General features: G+C 47.1%; 1 protein-coding gene, 2 long non-coding RNA genes and 1 gene segment (V, D, J or C); 1 reads left to right on the top strand and 3 right to left on the bottom strand.

The window, feature by feature from the left end:
• LOC140419320 (uncharacterized) overlaps positions 1 to 18,993 on the bottom strand; it is a 270,976-nt gene that overhangs the window by 79,004 nt on the left and 172,979 nt on the right. The gene's annotated exons all lie outside the window — the stretch shown is intronic.
• The window catches only part of LOC140419326 (uncharacterized), a 304,049-nt gene that overhangs the window by 284,876 nt on the left and 180 nt on the right, over positions 1 to 18,993 (bottom strand). The gene's annotated exons all lie outside the window — the stretch shown is intronic.
• On the bottom strand, positions 136 to 18,884 carry LOC140421362 (Ig heavy chain C region-like). The segment is given in 4 exon segments: positions 136 to 574; positions 17,477 to 17,601; positions 18,483 to 18,595; positions 18,804 to 18,884. Coding segments are annotated over 4 exon segments (711 nt in total).
• On the top strand, positions 4,821 to 14,540 carry LOC140419325 (uncharacterized). Of its 3 annotated transcripts, none has more exons than XR_011945700.1 (2): positions 4,821 to 4,910; positions 9,048 to 14,540. It is a non-coding gene; the product is annotated as an uncharacterized lncRNA (long non-coding RNA). The 3 variants fall into 3 exon arrangements; XR_011945702.1 differs by having other exon boundaries at positions 4,821 to 4,958; XR_011945701.1 differs by having other exon boundaries at positions 4,894 to 5,017.

Here is an 18,993-nt window from a genome sequence, read left to right as displayed (position 1 = left end):
GCTGGGAGCACTGGTTGTATCAGACTTGGGGCTGAGACCTGTAGAAATCCGGGTCTCATTGAACAGATCTAATATCAGCAAAGTGGAAGCTCCATTAATTAAGCGGCTGTGCATTTAAATCACAATTGGAGGAAAAAGTTTTTATTATTTTTATTTTAGTTCGAAATGCAATTGATAGATTCTCATTGACATGAATTAACGGTGTCCATCAGAGCGAGGGAAATGTTCACAAAACTGGGTTTAGCGCTGGATTTATCAACCGTTCTGTTGATGATCTTCAAGGGGATGGCTTCATGTCCCACCACACAGGAGTAAGAAGCGCCGCTGGCCCACTCCTCCGCTGCAATGGATAACAGGCTGTACATGAAGAAGGAGCTATTGCCGTTCTCCGCCATCACCTCGGTGTTCTTGTAGTTCCCGGGATTCACCGGCTTGTCATTGACGGTCCACTTGACGAAGATCTCTCGGGGGGAGAAACCTCTCACTAAGCAGCTGAGGGAGACGAATCTCTGAGCGGAGACGTCTTCAGCCGAGGGCAGGAGGACAGAGACGGACGGTTCCCGCGGATTGGGATCTGCAGAAAATGTACAATAAATGTCAATAAAATGGGGAATTCTGGAGACAATGGAACCGCGGGTTAGATGTGAGAGAAATGTGTTTTTTGTTGGATTTTAAAGGTTTCCATTTCCCAGTTTGGGATCTGTCCGGTTTCCCAGCTCGGAGCTGAGGTGGACACAATAATTTTCGCTGAGAATTTACGGATATTGGATTCGAAAGTTTCAGAAAGTGTACAGCAGGGAAACAGGCCATTCGGCCCGCCTGTTCTGTGCTGGTGTATAAACTCCACTCCAGGCTCCTCCCACCTTACCCTAAGAGGATTGGGAAACTGCCAATGTAACACCCTTATTCAAAAGGGAGGGAATCAAAAACGAGTAACTATAGGCCAGGGACAACAATAGCTGAGCATTTAAGCATACAGAGTATAATCACGCTGGGTCTGCCCGGCTTCGTGAAGGGTAAATCATGCCTGACAAATTTATTGCAATTCTTTGAGGTGATAACGAGAAGGCTGGAGAGAGGGGGGTCAGGAGATGTGATATACATGAATTTCAAAACTGTGTTTAATAAGTGAATGTACTATTGCCATGGCTGCAGATACAAAAATAGAAAGGCAAGTGGTGAGGATTACAGAATATCTACAGAGGGACAGAGACAGCGTAACTTACTGAGTAAAAACTTGGCAGATGAAACATAATGTAGGAAAATGTGAGGTTAGACACTTTGGTAGGAGGAAGAACATAACGGAATATTATTTAGATGGAGAAAGACTGTAGAAAGCTAAAGTAACGGGGGAATTGGGGGTCCTCGTGCAGAAACCACACAAAGCAAGTTCTGCAGGTAATATGGAGACAAATTGAATGTTGACATTTATTTCAAAGGGAATAGAATATAAACATGGGGAAGTCGAGCTAAAACTATACAAGGCATTAGTTAGACTGCACCTGGTATACTTTGAATAGTTTTGGTGCCCTTATCTAAGGAAGACAATTGGTTTTGAAGGCAGTCCAGAGAAGGATCACGAGGTTGATTCCGAGTATGGAGGGATTTTCTTCTGGGGAGAGGTTAAGTAGGCTGGGTTGTACTTATTGGAGTTTAGAGGAATGAAGGCAGCCGAATCGAGACATGAAAGATTCTCAGGGAGCTTCTTAGGAGGTTGTTTTCCCTTGTGGGATTTCTGTTTATTTTTCAATGCCTGCCGATTTTCCTGCCAAAAGCTTTTTTCAAAGAGATTGAGGGAAGGATTACTTTGTTCATATGGGGAGGGAAGGTGGCCAGAGTTAGAAAGGTGCTGCTACAGAGGGGAAGGCAGGCAGGGGGTTTGGGTCTTCCGAATCTGATGTATTACTACTGGGCGGTGAATGTGGAGAAGGTGCGGAGCTGGGTCAGTGGGGTTGATTCCCAGTGGATCAGAACGGACGAATGGAGGAGCGTTTGTGCAGGGGGTCAGGATTGAAAGCACTAGCATCAGCTCCGCTCCCGATGGCCCCGGGGAAATACTCAGGGAGTCCCGTAATAATAGCTTCATTGAGAATTTGGAGGCAGTTTTGCCAACACTTCGGGTTGGGGGCAGGGTCAAGGGAAATGCCGATTCAGGGAAACCACAGATTTGAGCCAGGGAAGTGGGATGGAAATTTTCGGAAATGGGTGGCGAAGGGGATTAAGACACCAAAAGATTTGTTTCTTAGGGGTCGGTTTGCAAGTTTGAAGGAGCTGGAAGAGAAGTATGGGCTGGAGCAAGGGGAAATGTTTAGATACATGCTTGTTCGGGATTTTGCCAGAAAGGAGATACAGAGCTTCCCGGTGGAGCAGGTCTCCACATTGCTGGAGGAGGTGCCGATGACAGGGGGACTGGAGAAGGGGGTAGTGTCGGCGGTTTACAGAGCTATTTTGGAAGAGGAGAAGGCACCACTGGAAGGAATCAAAGCAAAGTGGGAGGAAGAGTTGGGCGAGCATATGGAGGAGGGGTTCTGATGTGAGGTGCTCTGGAGAGTGAATGCCTCCACCTCATGCGTAAGTTTGGGGCTGGTACAGCTGAAGGTGGTATACAGAGCACACCTCACGAGGGCGAGGATGAGCCAATTCTTTGAAGGAGTAGAAGATGTGTGTGAACATTGCGGGCGGGCGGGGGGAGGGGGGGGGGGGCTGCTAATCATGTTCATATGTTTTGGTCCTGTCCAAAGCTAGAGGATTATTGGAAGGAGGATTTTAGGATAATTTCTAAAGTGGTGCACGTGAAACTGGCCCCTATTCGGGGTGTCAGACCACCCAGGGTTGGAAACGCGTGCGGAGGCAGATGTTGTAGCCTTCGCCTTGTTGCTCGCCCGAAGGCAGATCCTGATAGGTTGGAGAGCAACCACTCCACCCTGTGCCCTGGCGTGACGGGGGACCTATTGGAATTATTGACTCTTGAGAAGGTTAAGTTTGAAGTGAGGGGAAGGATGAAGGGGTTCTACAATTCATGGGCATTATTCATTATGCACTTTCAAGAAGGTGATAACATAGAACATTAGTTGGGGCGGGTGGGTGGGAGGGTTGGGGGGAGGGTGTGTGTGTGTGTTAATGGCGACTATGGGTGATTCCTAATTCCTTTTTGTCATTTGTTTGTGTGAACATACGGGCTAATGTTTGGGGTTTGGTGGGAGGATGGGATCGTTGTTATTGATATGGGGATTGACATATTTGTTACTGATTATTGTTTATTATTGGTGGGTGTAAGTTTGGGAGAAAATGTGAAAAAGGAGGAGAATAAAAAAAATATTTTTAATTTTTTTAATAAACAGTGCCAGTGACTGTGAAAGACCCCTAGACGCTACATTCCGGTGCCTGTTTGGGTACACAGAGGGAGAATTCAGAATGTCCATATTACCTAACAGCACGTTTCGGGACATGTGGGAGGAAACCGGAGCACCCAGAGGAAAACCCACGCAGACACGGGGAGAACGTGCAGACTCCACAGACAGTGACCCAAGCTGGGAATCGAACCTGGGACCTTGGAGCTGTGAAGCAGCAGTGCTATACACTGTGCTACCATGCCTCCGATCCCACCCAGCGACAATGCACTGTTTTAATCAGACCCAAGAGTAGATTCAAGATGTCACGCTCAGCACAAGGATACTAGATATTATAGACTGTAAGATCCACAAACTCTGCCAAGATGGCTGCAACTTAACAGGTTATTATGGACATTAAACTGTGGGCAACATTCGATTCTGTGACCAATATTTAGTTAACACGGATCTGAGTAAGGAAACTTTGCAGCCACCTGTGAAGCTTAAATGTCTCGTTGTGTCAGGATGAACCAGCATTTGAGGAATATGAAATCTCGGGACTGTTGGTCTCCAAGTGTCATATTGAACACAGGAGAATGAGCTCGAATTGGGGCAGAGATAAGCGTGAGTGAGCATCGTAAACTGCTATTGTATCGCGGTGTTCTGGGTCTGAGTTTTAACCCTGCAGTTAATAGTCAGGGATGCAGTATAATAAACCCTGAACAAAGCAAATGTGTGTGTGAGAAGCATCTGAAGTACCAGGAACCAGCTGAAACAGCAGAGCTGAATGTCTCCCACTGCAGCCACAGTACTGTACTTATTCCAGCTTCCAAGGCCACCTGAGAACCAACCTCCTGGCTATTCACCTACAAGAAGCTTCAGAGACTCATGAGAATTATTTGTTTCTAAACACGCTTCACTCCAACTAAAGGACCTGCTCAACAAGAAGACAGTAGACCTGCAGAGATATAAAGACTGCAGTCTCCATTCCATTTTCATCATTACAGCTTCAACTTGATCTGTACCTAATTTCTGTGCATGTGTCAGTGAGTGTGAAATAGACGAGAAACTGAGATGTTCAAACATCCAGGGAAATTGTGTGACAATAAATAACCATCTTCGGTTTAAAAATCACCAGTAAGCCTGCTGCTGAAATGTATTTTAAATAAAGAAAAATCACCCAGAGGGTAAGAAAATATCACACAAACATCCTGATAATGGAGTGGAAAGGAGCACGAATTATAATCAAACGCTGTATAACCCCTTCAGGTAGCTATATAGAGGCTGCAGTCTCTCACACTGAATGTCTCCATGCTCCACGGGACCACCAGGCCACAAACATCAGCTTCAGCCCAGGCGTGGGTGAAACTTTTTAAAAACAAGTTCACCGGCACTGGGACCCAGCTGGGATCAGAAACCTTGTTCCCACCCCCCCCCCCCCCCCCCCACCAATAAGCTGTTGCGTCACCAAGACGCTAGCGCATGCGCTCTGCTTCCCCAAGATGGCGGCTGTGAACCAGGGCCTGGTCCCGGGAGAGAGCTGACCGGCGGTGATGTGACCTGAGGATCACCGCACCTCAGGCAAGGGGCCAGGTTGGGAAGGCGGTGCCTTCAGGAATAACTGGGAAGGTGATGTTTGGTCAGTTGCTGCAGTCTGTGTAGTGAAGGTGCTGTCACAGTGGTGTGAGGTGAGGAAGTACAGGATTATCACCCAGCAATGATCAATTAAGGGGAATGTAAATCCAGCTCAGGCTGCTTTCAGATTGGAAAGGGAGCTAAGGTGTGTCCTCAGAGCTGGTGGTGAAAGCTGCAGCGGGTGAAAGAGTGGCTAAGGAAAATATTGGTCCTTTAGAGGATGAGAAGGGAGATTTAATAATGGGAGATGAGGAAATGGCTGAGGAACTGAACAGGTTTTTTGGGTCGGTCTTCACAGTGGAAGACACAAATAACATGCCAGTGACTGATGGAAATGAGGCTATGACAGGTGTGGACCTTGAGAGGATTGTTTTCACCAAGGAGGTTGTGATGGGCAAGCTAATGGGGCTAAAGGTAGCCAAGTCTCCTGGACCTGATGGAATGCATCACAGAGTGCGAAAAGAGATGGCTAGGGAAATTGCAAATGCACTAGTGATAATTTACCAAATTCACTAGACTCTGGGGTGGTCCCGGCGGATTGGAAATTAGCAAATGTGACACCACTGCTTAAAAAAGAAGGTAGGCAGAAAGCAGGTAATTATAGGCCAGTGAGCTTAACTTCGGTAGTAGGGAAGATGCTGGAATCTATCATCAAGGAAGAAATGGCGAGGCATCTGGATGGAAATTGTCCCATTGGGCAGACGCAGCATGGGTTCATAAAGGGCAGGTCGTGCCTAACTAATTTAGTGGAATTGTTTGAGGACATTAACAGCGCGGTAGATAACGGGGAGCCAATGGATGTGGTATATCTGGATTTCCAGAAAGCCTTTGACAAGGTGCCACACAAAAGGTTGTTGCACAAGATAAAGATGCATGGCATTAAGGGGAAAGTAGTAGCATGGATAGAGGATTGGTTAATTAATAGAAAGCAAAGAGTGGGGGTTAATGGGTGTTTCTCTGATTGGCAATCAGTAGCTAGTGGTGTCCCTCAGGGATCAGTGTTGGGCCCACAACTGTTCACAATTTGCATAGATGATTTGGAGTTGGGGACCAACGGCAATGTGTCTAAGTTTGCAGACGACACTAAGATAAGTGGTAAAGCAAAAAGTGCAGAGGATACTGGAAGTCTGCAGAGGGATTTGGATAGGCTAAGTGAATGGGCTAGGGTCTGGCAGATGGAATACAATGTTGACAAATGTGAGGTTATCCATTTTGGTAGGAATAACAGCAAAAGGGATTATTATTTAAATGATAAAATATTAAAACATGCTGCTGTGCAGAGAGACCTGGGTGTGCTAGTGCATGAGTCGCAAAAAGTTGGTTTTCAGGTGCAACAGGTGATTAAGAAGGCAAATGGAATTTTGTCCTTCATTGCTAGAGGGATGGAGTTTAAGACTAGGGCGGTTCTGCTGCAATTGTATAAGGTGTTAGTGTGGCCACACCTAGAGTATTGTGTTCAGTTTTGGTCTCCTTACTTGAGAAAGGACGTACTGGCACTGGAGGGTGTGCAGAGGAGATTCACTAGGTTAATCCCAGAGCTGAAGGGGTTGGATTACGAGGAGAGGTTGAGTAGACTGGGACTGTACTCGTTGGAAGTTAGAAGGATGAGGGGGGATCTTATAGAAACATATAAGATTATGAAGGGAATAGATAGGATAGATGCGGGCAGGTTGTTTCCACTGGCGGGTGAAAGCAGAACTAGGGGGTATAGCCTCAAAATAAGGGGAAGTAGATTTAGGACTGAGTTTAGGAGGAACTTCTTCACCCAAAGGGTTGTGAATCTATGGAATTCCTTGCCCAGTGAAGCAGTAGAGGCTCCTTCATTCAATGTTTTTAAGATAAAGATAGATAGTTTTTTTGAAGAATAAAGGGATTAAGGGTTCTGGTGTTCGGGCCGGAAAGTGGAGCTGAGTCCACAAAAGATCAGCCATGATCTCATTGAATGGTGGTGCAGGCTCGAGGTGCCAGATGGCCTACTCCTGCTCCTAGTTCTTATGTTCTTATGAATGTTGTGGCTTTGGCAGTTTCTCTATAATGTCATTCCCTCGCTCCCTCTACCACCGCTATCTTTAGAGTCAGAGAGTTTTACAGCACGGAAATAGGCCCTTCAGCGCATTCATAATAATCTTTATTATTGTCACAAGTAGGCTGACATTAACACTGCAATTAAGTTATTATGAAAATCCCCGAGTCACCACACTCCGGCGCCTGTTCGGGCACACTGAATGTCCCATTCCTCCCACAAACACGTCTTTTGGGACTTGTGGAAGTCCTCCAACCACTGGGAGGAGACCGGAGCACCCGGAGGAAACCCACATAGTCACAGGGAGAATGTGCAGACTCTGCACAGACAGACTGGGAATTGAACCTGGGTCCCTGACGCTGTGAAGCAACAGTGTTAGCCACTGTGCTACCGTGGCACCCAACATGGCAGCCAGTCCTCGAATAACCTAACGGGAGCCTTAGCCTCCACATCTTCTGACAGGCCGACGACTCGTATGTTCTTTCTCTGACCCTCGGTCCTCCAAGTCCTCCAGGACCTCCGAAAGCCACTTGGTTGGTCTTCAAAGGATTGCATTTTGACAGAGGCATCTTGCTGAACGTTCAGGATTCTCTCCTCCGCTTCATCAAGTCTCTTTTTTTTTCTTTAAAAAAAAAAATTTTGAGTACCCAATTCATTTTTTCCAATTAAGGGGCAATTTAGCGTGGCCAATCCACCTACCCTGCACATCTTTGGGTTGCGGATGCGACACCCACGCAAACACGGGGAGAATGTGCAAACTCCACACGGACAGCGACCCAGAGCTGGGATAGAACCTGGGACCTCGGCACCGTGAGGCAGCAGTGATATCCACTGCGCCACCGTGCTGCCCAGATCATCGAGCCTCTTCATGGCGTTTTGCCGCTGGTCCTCATGAGCTCACAGATATTGAGTCAGCACACTCCGCCTCTGGTCAGTAACATGGATAATGCCGGCAGTCATTATTTTCGCCGCCTCCATGAGAGCCCCGGAGAGCGCGGGGTCGAGAAACCTACTGAGGGTCAGGCCGCTATGTTGAAAAGGTGGCTCCACTCCCGCTGAATCCACCTGCGCTGTTTTGTCAACAGATTTCTTCACTTTATTTGGCATAATCCTACCAAACTGAACCCTGACGTCTTCCAGGGACATGATAACAATATTAATTTAAAGATCAGATTATAGGTGAGTGGCACCAAAACCTGCGGAAAAGCAGCTACTCCCGCACCACATGCCCGACGCCCTGGCAGAGACAGATTTCTGATCGATGAGGATGCCGAGGGTTATGGGGAACTGGTAGGTAAATGGAGAGAAAGCTGAGATCTCGAGGATGTGGTGAAGCTTTGAAATTCTGTACCCCAGAGGATTTACAGTGCAGAAGGAGTCCATTCGGCCCGTCGAGTCTGCACCGCCCTTGGAAAGAGCACCCTACTTAAGCTCAAGCTTCCACCCGATCCCCGTAACCCAGTAACACCACCTAACCTTTTTGGACACTAAGGGCAATTTAGCATGGCCAATCGACCTAACCTGCACATCTTTGGACTGTGGTAGGAAACCGGAGCACCTGGAGGAAACCCACGCACACACGGGGAGGATGTGCAGACTCCGCACAGACAGTGACCCAAGCTGGGAATCGAACCTGGTACCCTGGAGCTGTGAAGCAATTGTGCCAACCACTGTGCTACCCAACTGTGCTACCCAACTGTGCTAACCATTGTGAAATGAGGGATAATGTGGGAAAACGGTGCTGAGGTAGATCAGCCAATGATCCCATTGAATGGTTCAGGCTCAATGGGCCGAATGGCCGACTGCAGCTCATATTTGTTGTGATCTCCTGGACAGGAAGCTGTGAGCTGTCAATCAGCCTGAGTCAGCACCTTCAGGAGAATAGGGAGGGTGAATATTAGATACAGCAGAGTGAGAACAGAGGGAGAGTGTGTGGGATGGAGATTTACAGCTTTTGGGGAATAAGAGAGAGGAAAAGATGTGACATAGAAACTAGAATTGTCTGTTCTGAGTTTCTATCCTGTACTGACAGTGATGAATTTTGTAAATTGTTTTTACAGGATATTAGACGAGGAGGAATTACAGACCGATATCTCAGGCGTTACGTCTCACTCTGACAGAGTCACTCGATTCCCTGGATCCTGAATATCAGCAGCCTTTGAACCTAGAAGGAGAAATGTTTGCCCGAACTGTCAGCTAAAGATATCAAACATCAGTGTGACTGGAAAAGCCCCGAGACCCACACAACACATACCCGAGTGAGAGTGTTCCAGTGAACTGACTGTGGAAACATCAGTGTGACTGGAAAAGCACCGAGACCCACACAACACACACATTGAGTGAGAGTGTTCCAGTGAACTGACTGTGGAAACATCAGTGTGACTGGAAAAGCACCGAGACCCACACATCACACACATTGAGTGAGAGTGTTCCAGTGAACTGACTGTGGAAACATCAGTGTGATTGGAAAAGCACCGAGACCCACACAACACACCCGAGTGAGAGTGTTCCAGTGAACTGACTGTGGAAACATCAGTGTGACTGGAAAAGCACCGAGACCCACACAACACACACATTGAGTGAGAGTGTTCCAGTGAACTGACTGTGGAAAGAGCTTCAACCAGTTACACAGCCTGAAAAACATAACAATATTCAGAGTGGGGAGAGACCGTACACGTGTTGTGTCTCTGGACGAGGCTTCAACTGATTGTCCCGCCTAGAAAGACACGAAGAGACCCAAAACATGGAGAAACCATGGAAATGTGGGGACTGTGGGAAGGGATTCAAAGCCCCATCAAAGGTGGAAACTCATCGACGTAGTCACACTGGGGAGAGGCCATTCACCTGCTCTCAGTGTGGGAAGGGATTCAGTGATTCATCCACCCTGCGGAGACACCAGCGAGTTCACACTGGGGAGAGGCCGTTCACCTGCTCTCAGTGTGGGAAAGGATTCACTCAGTTATCCACCCTGCGGAGGCACCAGCGAGTTCACACTGGGGTGAGGCTGTTCTGCTCTCAGTGTGGGAAGGGATTCAGTGATTCATCCAACCTGCGGACACACCAGCGAGTTCACACTGGGGAGACGCCATTCACCTGCTCTCAGTGTGGGAAAGGATTTACTCGAGTATCCAAACTACAGACACATCAGCGAGTTCACACTGGGGAGAGGCCATTCACCTGCTCTCAGTGTGGGAAGGGATTCAGTGATTCATCCAACCTGCAGTCACACCACCGGGTTCACACTGGGGAGAGGCCATTCACCTGCTCTCAGTGTGGGAAGGGATTTACTCAATTACCCAACCTGCAGACACACCAGCGAGTTCACACTGGGGAGAGGCCATTCACCTGCTCTCAGTGTGGGAAGGGATTTACTCAATTATCCACCATGCAGAGACACCAGCGAGTTCACATTGGGGAGAGGCCATTCACCTGCTCCCAATGTGGGAAGGGATTTATTGATTCCTCCAACCTGCGGAAACATCAGCGAGTTCACACTGGGGAGAGGCCATCTTCGTGCTCTTAGTGTGGGAAAGGATTTACTCAATTACCTCAACTGCGGAGACACCAGCGAGTTCACACTCAGAGCAGCCGTCTCGAAGGTCAACCCACGGAAAGCCACTGGCCCGGATGGGGTACCTGGATGAGCACTTCAACCTCTCTTTACAATAATCTGAGGTCCCTATCTGCTTCAAGAAGACGACCATCATCCCTGTACCTCAACAAAGCAAAGCAGCGTGCCGAAATGACTATTGTCCAGTGGCTCTGACATCCATCATGATGAAGTGCTTCGAAAGGTTAGTCATGGCGCGAATCAACTCCAGCCTCCCGGATTGCCTTGATCCACGACAGTTCGCCTACCGCTACAACAGGTCCACAGCAGACGCCATCTCCATGGCCCTGCACTCTACCCTGGAACACCTAGATAACAAAGGAACCTATGTCAGACTCCTATTTATCGACTACAGCTCAGCCTTCAACACCATCATTCCTACAAAACTCATCTTCAAACTTCATGGCCTTGGCCTCGGCTCCTCCCTCTGCAACTGGATCCTGAACTTTCTAACCCACAGGCCACAATCAGTAAGGATAGGCAACAACACCTCCTCCACGATCATCCTCAATACTGGTGCCCCACAAGGCTGTGTCCTCAGCCCCCTACTATACTCCTTATACACCGATGACTGTGTGGATAAATTCCCCACCAACTCGATTTTCAAATTTGCTGATGACACCACCGTAGTAGGTCGGATGACGAGACAGAGTATAGGAATGAGATAGAGAATCGGGTGAACTGGTGCGATGACAATAATCTCTAGCTCAATGTCAACAAAACAAATTAGATTGTCATCGACTTCAGGAAGCGTAGTGGAGAACTTGCCCCTCTCTACATCAATGGGAATGAAATAGAAAGGGTCGAGAGCTTCAAGTATTTAGGTGTACAGATCACCAGCAACCTGTCCTGGTCCCCCATGCTGACACTCTAGTTAAGAAAGCCCACCAACTTTCTCAGAAGACTAAGGAAATTTGGCATGTCAGCTATGACTCTCACCAACTTCTACAGATGCACCATAGAAAGCATTCTTTCTGGTTGTATCACAGCCTGGTATGGAGTCTGCTCTGCCCAAGACCGCAGGAAACTGCAAAAGGAAGTGAATGAAGCTCAATCCATCACTCAAACCAGCCTCCCATCCATTGACTCTATCTATAATTCCCGCTGCCTTGGAAAGGCAGCCAGCATAATTAAGGACCCCACGCACCCCGGATATAGTCTCTTCCACCTTCTTCCGTCAGGAAAAAGAGACCAAAGTTTGAGGTCACGTACCAAACGACTCAAGAGCAGCTTCTTCCCTACTGCCATCAGACTTTTGAATGGACCTACGTTGCATTAAGTTGATCTTTTCTCGACACCTTGCTATAACTGTAACATTATATTCTGTAGTCTCTCCTTCCTTCGCTATGTACGGTATGCATTGTTTGTACAGTATGCAAGAAGCAATACGTTTCACTGTATACTAATACATGTGACAATAATAAATCAAATCAAAAACTGGGGAGAGGCCATTCACCTGCTCTCAGTGTGGGAAAGGATTTACTCGAGTATTCAACCTGCAGTCACACCAGCGAGTTCACACTGGGGAGACGCCGTCCACCTGCTCTCGGTGTCGGAAGAGTTTCACTCGGTTATCTCACCTGCGGACACACCAGTGAGTTCACACTAAGGAGACGCCGTCCACCTCTCAATGTGAGACGGGATTGCATGTTTCATCGCACCTGCTGTGACACCAACAATTTCACAATCGATTACAGGAGTTGGATTCTGCTGTTATTGTTTCTGCTCTACATCCAGGACTGCATTTTGTTCATTCTGACAGGTGGTCAGTGGGGATGGTCGGAGGGTTTCTTTCTGCTGGACTGGCCGGTCTCACCACTTTGCCTCCAGTGGGCTGATGCTCTTTGAGCCTTGTTGCTAATAACTGGCTTCAAATTGCACAAGGATCACAGAGTGAAAGGGTGTTTGGAAGCTTGAAGATAGTTAGTTTCCATTTCTGTTTCAAACCCCCCCAACGCATGCCACGTTGCCATGGAAATGGGCCCTGGTGGTTACGTCGTTCTTTTGTTTAATTTATCTGGGTGTTCCTCACAGAAAAAATCTATCAGGGTATGAGGGGCAAGTTGTCTTGAGATGGACTGGGAAACTGATTGGTACAGGGAATACCTAATATTTAAGGAATTATTACATATTTATCAGGAAGTCGGTTAGATCAGCTGGGCTGGGCGGCTGGTTTGTGATGCAGAGCAAGGCCAACAGTGAGGATTCAACTCCCGTACTGGCTGAGTTTATTCATGAAGGCCCCGCCTTCTCAACCAAGCCCCTCGCCTGAGGTGTGCTGACCCTCGGGTTAAATCACCTCCAGTCAGCTCTCTCTCTGTCAAAGGGGAGAGCAGCCTATGGACCTCTGGGACTTTTGCGACTTTTATTTCACATGTATAGAACAAATATAGATTCCTTTAAGAAACAAAAATCCAACAGGAAAAGTGATGTAACCGTGGCTAACAAGAAAAGTTAAAGATTCCATGAGATCCATTAGAATTCAGCAAAGGAGGACCAAGAAACTGATGGGAGCAAACTGGCGAGAAACATAAAAAACAACCGGAAAAGCTTCTACAGGAATGTGAAAAGGAAAAGATCAGCAAAGACCAATGTGGGTCCATTCCAGGCAGAGACAGGAGAGTTTATAATGGGGAGTAAGGAAATGGTAGAGAAACTAAACAATGTGTGTCTGACTTCACAGAGGAAGATACAGAAATTGTCCCCAAAACACCAGAGAACCAAGGGACTGGCAGAGATTAGTATTGGTGAAAAAGTAGCACTGGAGAAATTAATGGGGTTGAAAGTGAATAAATCCCCAAAAGCTGATGATCCACATCCCAGAGTGGTGAACGAGGTGGCTGTAGAGATCTCTATTCCTCATTCTAAATTCTCCTGACTCTATCTGGAACGGACAAACCTTTTGTCTGAGCAAAATGTTTCCTTTTTACGTAGCCACAGCAGCTTTTACAGTCCATTTTTATGTATTTTGCGAGTTCACATTCTATTCTATTCTCCCTTTTTTCCCTCAGTGTCTTGGTTGAAGAACGGAAGTAAATCCTCGGGAATGAATGATCACTTTGGACAGGTCCTGAGACAATTCAGTTTCAACTTCCAGGACAGAGTAACTATAATCTTGGAGTGTGATTGTAGGTTATGTAAAAGGACAAAGTTCTAATTTAAAGTTTAATGTGTAGGTTTCCGAGTTTAAGTAGCTTCTAGTTTGTTTGTTTGTTGTATTAAAAGTCACGTCATGTGATCCTTTAATTTGTTGACTGGGAATTTGATTTTTTCCAAAAAGTTGCTGACCTTTACGAAGATCCTAATCCACAAGTTTTGTCTTCCTATTTGAGCCTCGCGCACCTTTTAGTCTCTATTGCTCGTGTCAGTGACAGCCAGGTGATGGAGCTGAGGGCAGAATTTAGTTGAGAATAACGGGGCTTGTTCCCCAGGTGGGAAACTGCCATGGGCGTCGCTAATAGGGGCTGATTTAGCACCGGGCTAAAGAGCTGGCTTTTAAAGCAGACCAGGGCAGGCCAGCAGCATGGTTCAATTCCCGTACCAGCCTCCCCGAACAGGCGTCGGAATGTGGCGACTAGGGGCTTTTCACAGTAACTTCATTTGAAGCTACTGCTATTATGTGACAATAAACGATTTTCATTTCATTTTTCATAATAGAGACAGGAAGGTGCTGGAAGACTGACTGAGAACTGCACCTCCAACCAATCAGGGTTCAGGGGAGGGTGACCGGGGCTGACGGTGATGCGACCCCCAGGGTCCAGTGCCCCGTGTCCAAAGCAGGGAGTCACGAGAACAGGGTACAGAGAAGCCGAAGGGGAACCATTTGGGACCCAGAACATTGTGAACATCCTGTTACTCTGGTTGTCTTTGATCCTCAAGTAATTTTCTGTTTTTTTTTTTAACCATGTTTCTGTTTCATCAATAAACTTATAACAGGAAAATATTTGAATTTGTTGGACTTTTCCTGAATAAATTTATTCACTTTTGGGAAAGTGGGTGAGAGAGGTTGACAAGCTCTTTAACAGAAAGTGAGTCCCTCTAAGGTAATTGGCAAAGGAGCCAGAGGGGTAGAGGAGATTTGAGTTTTCTTTGACAGTGTTTGAAAATGGAGTTCAGGAAGTCAATCGTGACTGACTAATTTATCAAGGTTCTCTGAGGAAGTAACAAGGGATGTCAATAAAGGGGAACCTGTAGATGCACTTTATCTGAATTTCCAGAAGGTATTTCCCAAGGTACCACATCAAAGGTTATTACACAAAATAAAAGCAGCAAATGAGCTGGTGTGGGGATGGACACAGGTGACGTTGTGGAGATTCAAATATCTGGTATTAGTGATGGTGTGGATATGGGGTCAGAAACTCAACTTGGGGTCAAATCTTGGGGTCATGGTGGCACAGTGGGTTAGCACTGCGGCCTCACGGCGACGAGGTCCCAGGTTCGATCCCGGTTCTGGGTCACTGTCCGTGTGGAGTTTGCATATTCTCCCCGTGTTTGTGTGGGTTTAGGGTCTGGTTTAGCTCAGGACTAAATCGCTGGCTTTGAACGCAGACCAAGGCAGGCCAGCAGCACGGTTCAATTCCCGTACCAGCCTCCCCGAACAGACTAGGGGCTTTTCACAGTAACGTCATTCGAAGCTTACTTGTGACAATAAGCAATTTCATTTTTCATTTCAATCTGATATGGAGATTGTGCAGAGTGTGGTTCAGCCTCAGACAGTTCCCAGGGAGAGGGATGGACTCGGGAGTTAGGAAACGGAATTTGTAATGGTGACTGAAGACAACGGCTTTGGTCTTCCTGATTTTTAATTGGAGGAAAACCTTTCATCTAGTATTGGATGTGGGATAAGCAGTTTGATAATTTAGTCACAGTGGAGGAATGGAGAGGGATGGTGGTGAGGCAGAGCTGGGTGTTGTCAGTGTCCATGTGAAAACTAACGCGGTGCTTTTGGATGATGTCACCTAGTGGCAGCTTGTAGATGGGAAATAGGAGGGACTGAGGGTAGATCCTTGGGGGAAACCGAGTACAAGGACTGGAGAGGAAAGGGAGTTTGGAGATGGAGAAGTAGTTTGTAAAGATGGGAGGAACAAGTGTTTTTTTAGGATGGGTGATGACAGTGGATTCAATGCTGAGAGAGACAGTACCAGCAGAGAGTGAGAGCTGTTCACAATATCAGCTCACATGGAGAAGTTGGGATGTCAGCAGTTTATGGGAATTATCAATCGAGCAGAACGGGGGTCTCATGGACAAGGTGAATTCTGACGGGAGAGAAAATGGAGAAAGATGGAAGTTCAGAACTTGGACAAAAATGGGCTTTAGAGACAGTTTCGTCCGGTAGGTTAGTGGAGGAAAGCAGCAGAGGCAGCTGATCGGATTGTCTTAACCTTAGTGACAAAGAAGCTGTGAGAGCGCCTCACACTTGTTATTGGAGGTGAGGATGGAGGAGATGGGAGAAGGAGACCTTCAAAAGGAACTAACTTGTGTTAGCGATATTAAAAAGATACAACACACTTTGTTTCACTCAAATTGATTTGACTTGATTTTTATTCAGAATTTAATTCCTTGTAACTGGATTAGAGTTTATGAACATCAGCAGGAACTGACCCCAATGAACATGTTCCAGTCCAGGATGTGATTAACAGCGAGCTCCAATCACTGAAGTTACTTGTGTACTTGCTGGTGCATCAGCAGGTTGGATAACTGAGTGAATCCCCTCCCACACTCAGAGCAGGTGAACGGTTTCTCTCCAGTGTGAACTCGCTAGTGTACAGTGAGGTCAGATGATCGCCTGAACGGCCTCTCATCAGTGTGAACACGGTGATGAGATATCAGTTCCCCAGAACTTTTATAACACTTCTCACAGTCTGGACATTTAAATGGTCTCTCCCCAGTGCGAACTCGCTGATGTACAGCGAGGTCAGATGATCGCCTGTACCCAGTCCCACAGTGAAAGCACCTGAACGGCCTCCTCGGTGTGAACACGTTGATGGGACATCATTTCCCAAGAACTCTTATAACACTTCTCACAGTCTGGACATTTAAATGGTCTCTCCCCAGTGTGAATTCGCTGGTGTCTCAGCAGATTGGAGGAATGAGCAAATCCTTTCCCACACTGCGAACAGGTGAATGGCCTCTCCCCAGCATGAATGTGTTGGTGTGTCTGCAAGTGATATGAGTGTGTGAATCCCTTCCCGCACTCGAAGCAGGTGAACGGTCTCTCCCCAGTGTGAATGCGCTGATGGATTTTCAACTTGGATGGATAATCAAATCCCTTCCCACAATCCCAGGTTTTTCCCTGGTGTGACTGCATTTATGTTTCGAAAGGCCAGATGATCGACTGAAGCCTTGTCCACACACAGAACACGAGTACGGTTTCTCCCCACTGTGAACGGTGCATCTTCCTTCCATCTTCAAACTCCCATGATGTTTATGTTACAAATGTTTTGGTGAGTGTAGATCTTGATGTGATGTTCAGTTTGAATTTCCTGACTGAAGTTCCTCCACTTCTAATACTCTGCGAAATTGATTCAAAACAGAAAATAGGGCGTGAGAGAGAACCCACCAAAACACAAAGACAGGTTGTGAAATTGAGCTGAATGAATCTGGACATTTGTGGGGCTGGCACTGGGAAAAGGTGACCACGAAAACTGCTGGGTTGTCATAAAAAATAACTGGTTCACCTCTTTGGGGTGAGAGAGGGGGTGTGTGTGAGAGAGGGGGAGTTGGGCGAGAAGGGGAGTATGTGAGGGTGCGAGCGAGAGAGGGTGCGGGAGAGAGTGACAGTGTGTGTGGGACGGAGAGCATTTGGGAGAGAGGCAGAGACAGAGAGAGGGTGTGTGTGTGTGTGAGAGAGAGTGTGTAAACACAGCGAATGGTAATGACCTGAAATGCAAACACTTGCGTTCAAAGGACGATAATGTTCACTTCCTGATGAATCAAGTGAAGCTGTCACATTGTGATGTAAGAGTTTGCTCAAGCTTCCTGTCTGTAAATTCTCTTCTAATACCCTGAAAATGAAATTTACAAAAGGTCAACCCTAAATGTCAATCCAAAAATGGAATTCAGAAAATAAATTTGTGGTTTGGGTTTGTCGTGCGTAAATTCTCCCTTTCTAACTTCCTGTAAAAGAAGTTTCCCAAATCCATCATTGTGTGGGACGGCACGGTGGCACAGCGATTAACACTGCTGCCTCACAGCACCAGGAACTTGGATTCAATTCCGGCCTTTTGGGTCACAGTCTGTGTGGGTCACTGTCTGCCCCTGTTTGTGTTGATTTCTTCGGGCTGCTCCAATTTCCTCCCACAGTCCAAAGGTAGATTGGCCGTGTTAAATTGCCCCTTATGTCCAAAGATATGTTTGTCAGGTGGGGTTACGGGAACAGGGCGGGGGCTTAGGTAGGGTGTTCTTTCAGAGGATCTGTGCAGACTTGATGGGCTCAATGGCCTCCTTATGCACTGTCGGGATTCTATGATTGTCAGTCTAGGATAGAAATTCCCAACATTCCCTTCTCCTGCTCCCTAGTCCAGTTCATGCTCCCCGCTAAACTTTTAAAAAAAAACTTAGTGTACCCAATTATTTATTTTGTATTTATTTATTTCCAATTAAGGGGCAATTACTCATACTGCGCGCAGCTTTAATCACAGCCCGGCCCCTCCCTTCATTCACTCCAATTGGTTGGAGGACCAGCTGCGCTTGGTCGGTCCTCCAGTCCCGCTACTCTTCTTATTGGTCCGGAGCCGCTGTCAATCACCTGGACATTGTGATAGTTCCAGATGGTGAGAGCCGCCACAGGCTCAGGCTGATTGTCCAATAATTTTTTTTAACTAACTAGAGTACCCAATTCACTTTTTCCAATTAAAGGACAATTTAGTGTGGTCAATCCACCAACCTTGCACATGAGGGTGAAACCCACGCAGACACAGGGATAATTTGCAAACTCCATACGGACAGTGACCCAGGGCCAAGATTCAAACCCGGGTCCTCAACGCGGTAGTCCCAGTGCTAACCACTGTACTGCCCTCTCCACGCTTATACTTTGCCCCTCGTCGTCATCAGCAGTCCCTCATTTGAGGATGACGTCTACTCAGGGTCTTGAGTTTTTGCCATGGGTGGACAGAACCACAGATGTTGAGACCATCAGGTATTGGGATCAGGAGAGGAGGATGTATTTCCCTTTCTTTCCATCAATCCACCGCCCCATCATTCAGACATTGGGACTCAAAGGGTGATATAGTTTGATGGATAAGTTGGCTGCATTCTGAACAATGGGCAACAAGCTCCTCCCACTCATCGAAACGTTGCCCCCGACAAAGATGGCGACCACGCATGCGCCATGGTGCACACTCATTCCAATAAAGATGGCGGCCGTTAATCCAGGCCGAAAATGAGGGGCTGCAGCC

Source organism: Scyliorhinus torazame, chromosome 5 (genome assembly GCF_047496885.1).
Source record: "Scyliorhinus torazame isolate Kashiwa2021f chromosome 5, sScyTor2.1, whole genome shotgun sequence".
Taxonomy (NCBI): domain Eukaryota; kingdom Metazoa; phylum Chordata; class Chondrichthyes; order Carcharhiniformes; family Scyliorhinidae; genus Scyliorhinus; species Scyliorhinus torazame.
The sequence above is the reverse complement of the archived record's forward strand: the minus strand, read 5'-3'. Positions and strand labels throughout refer to the sequence as shown.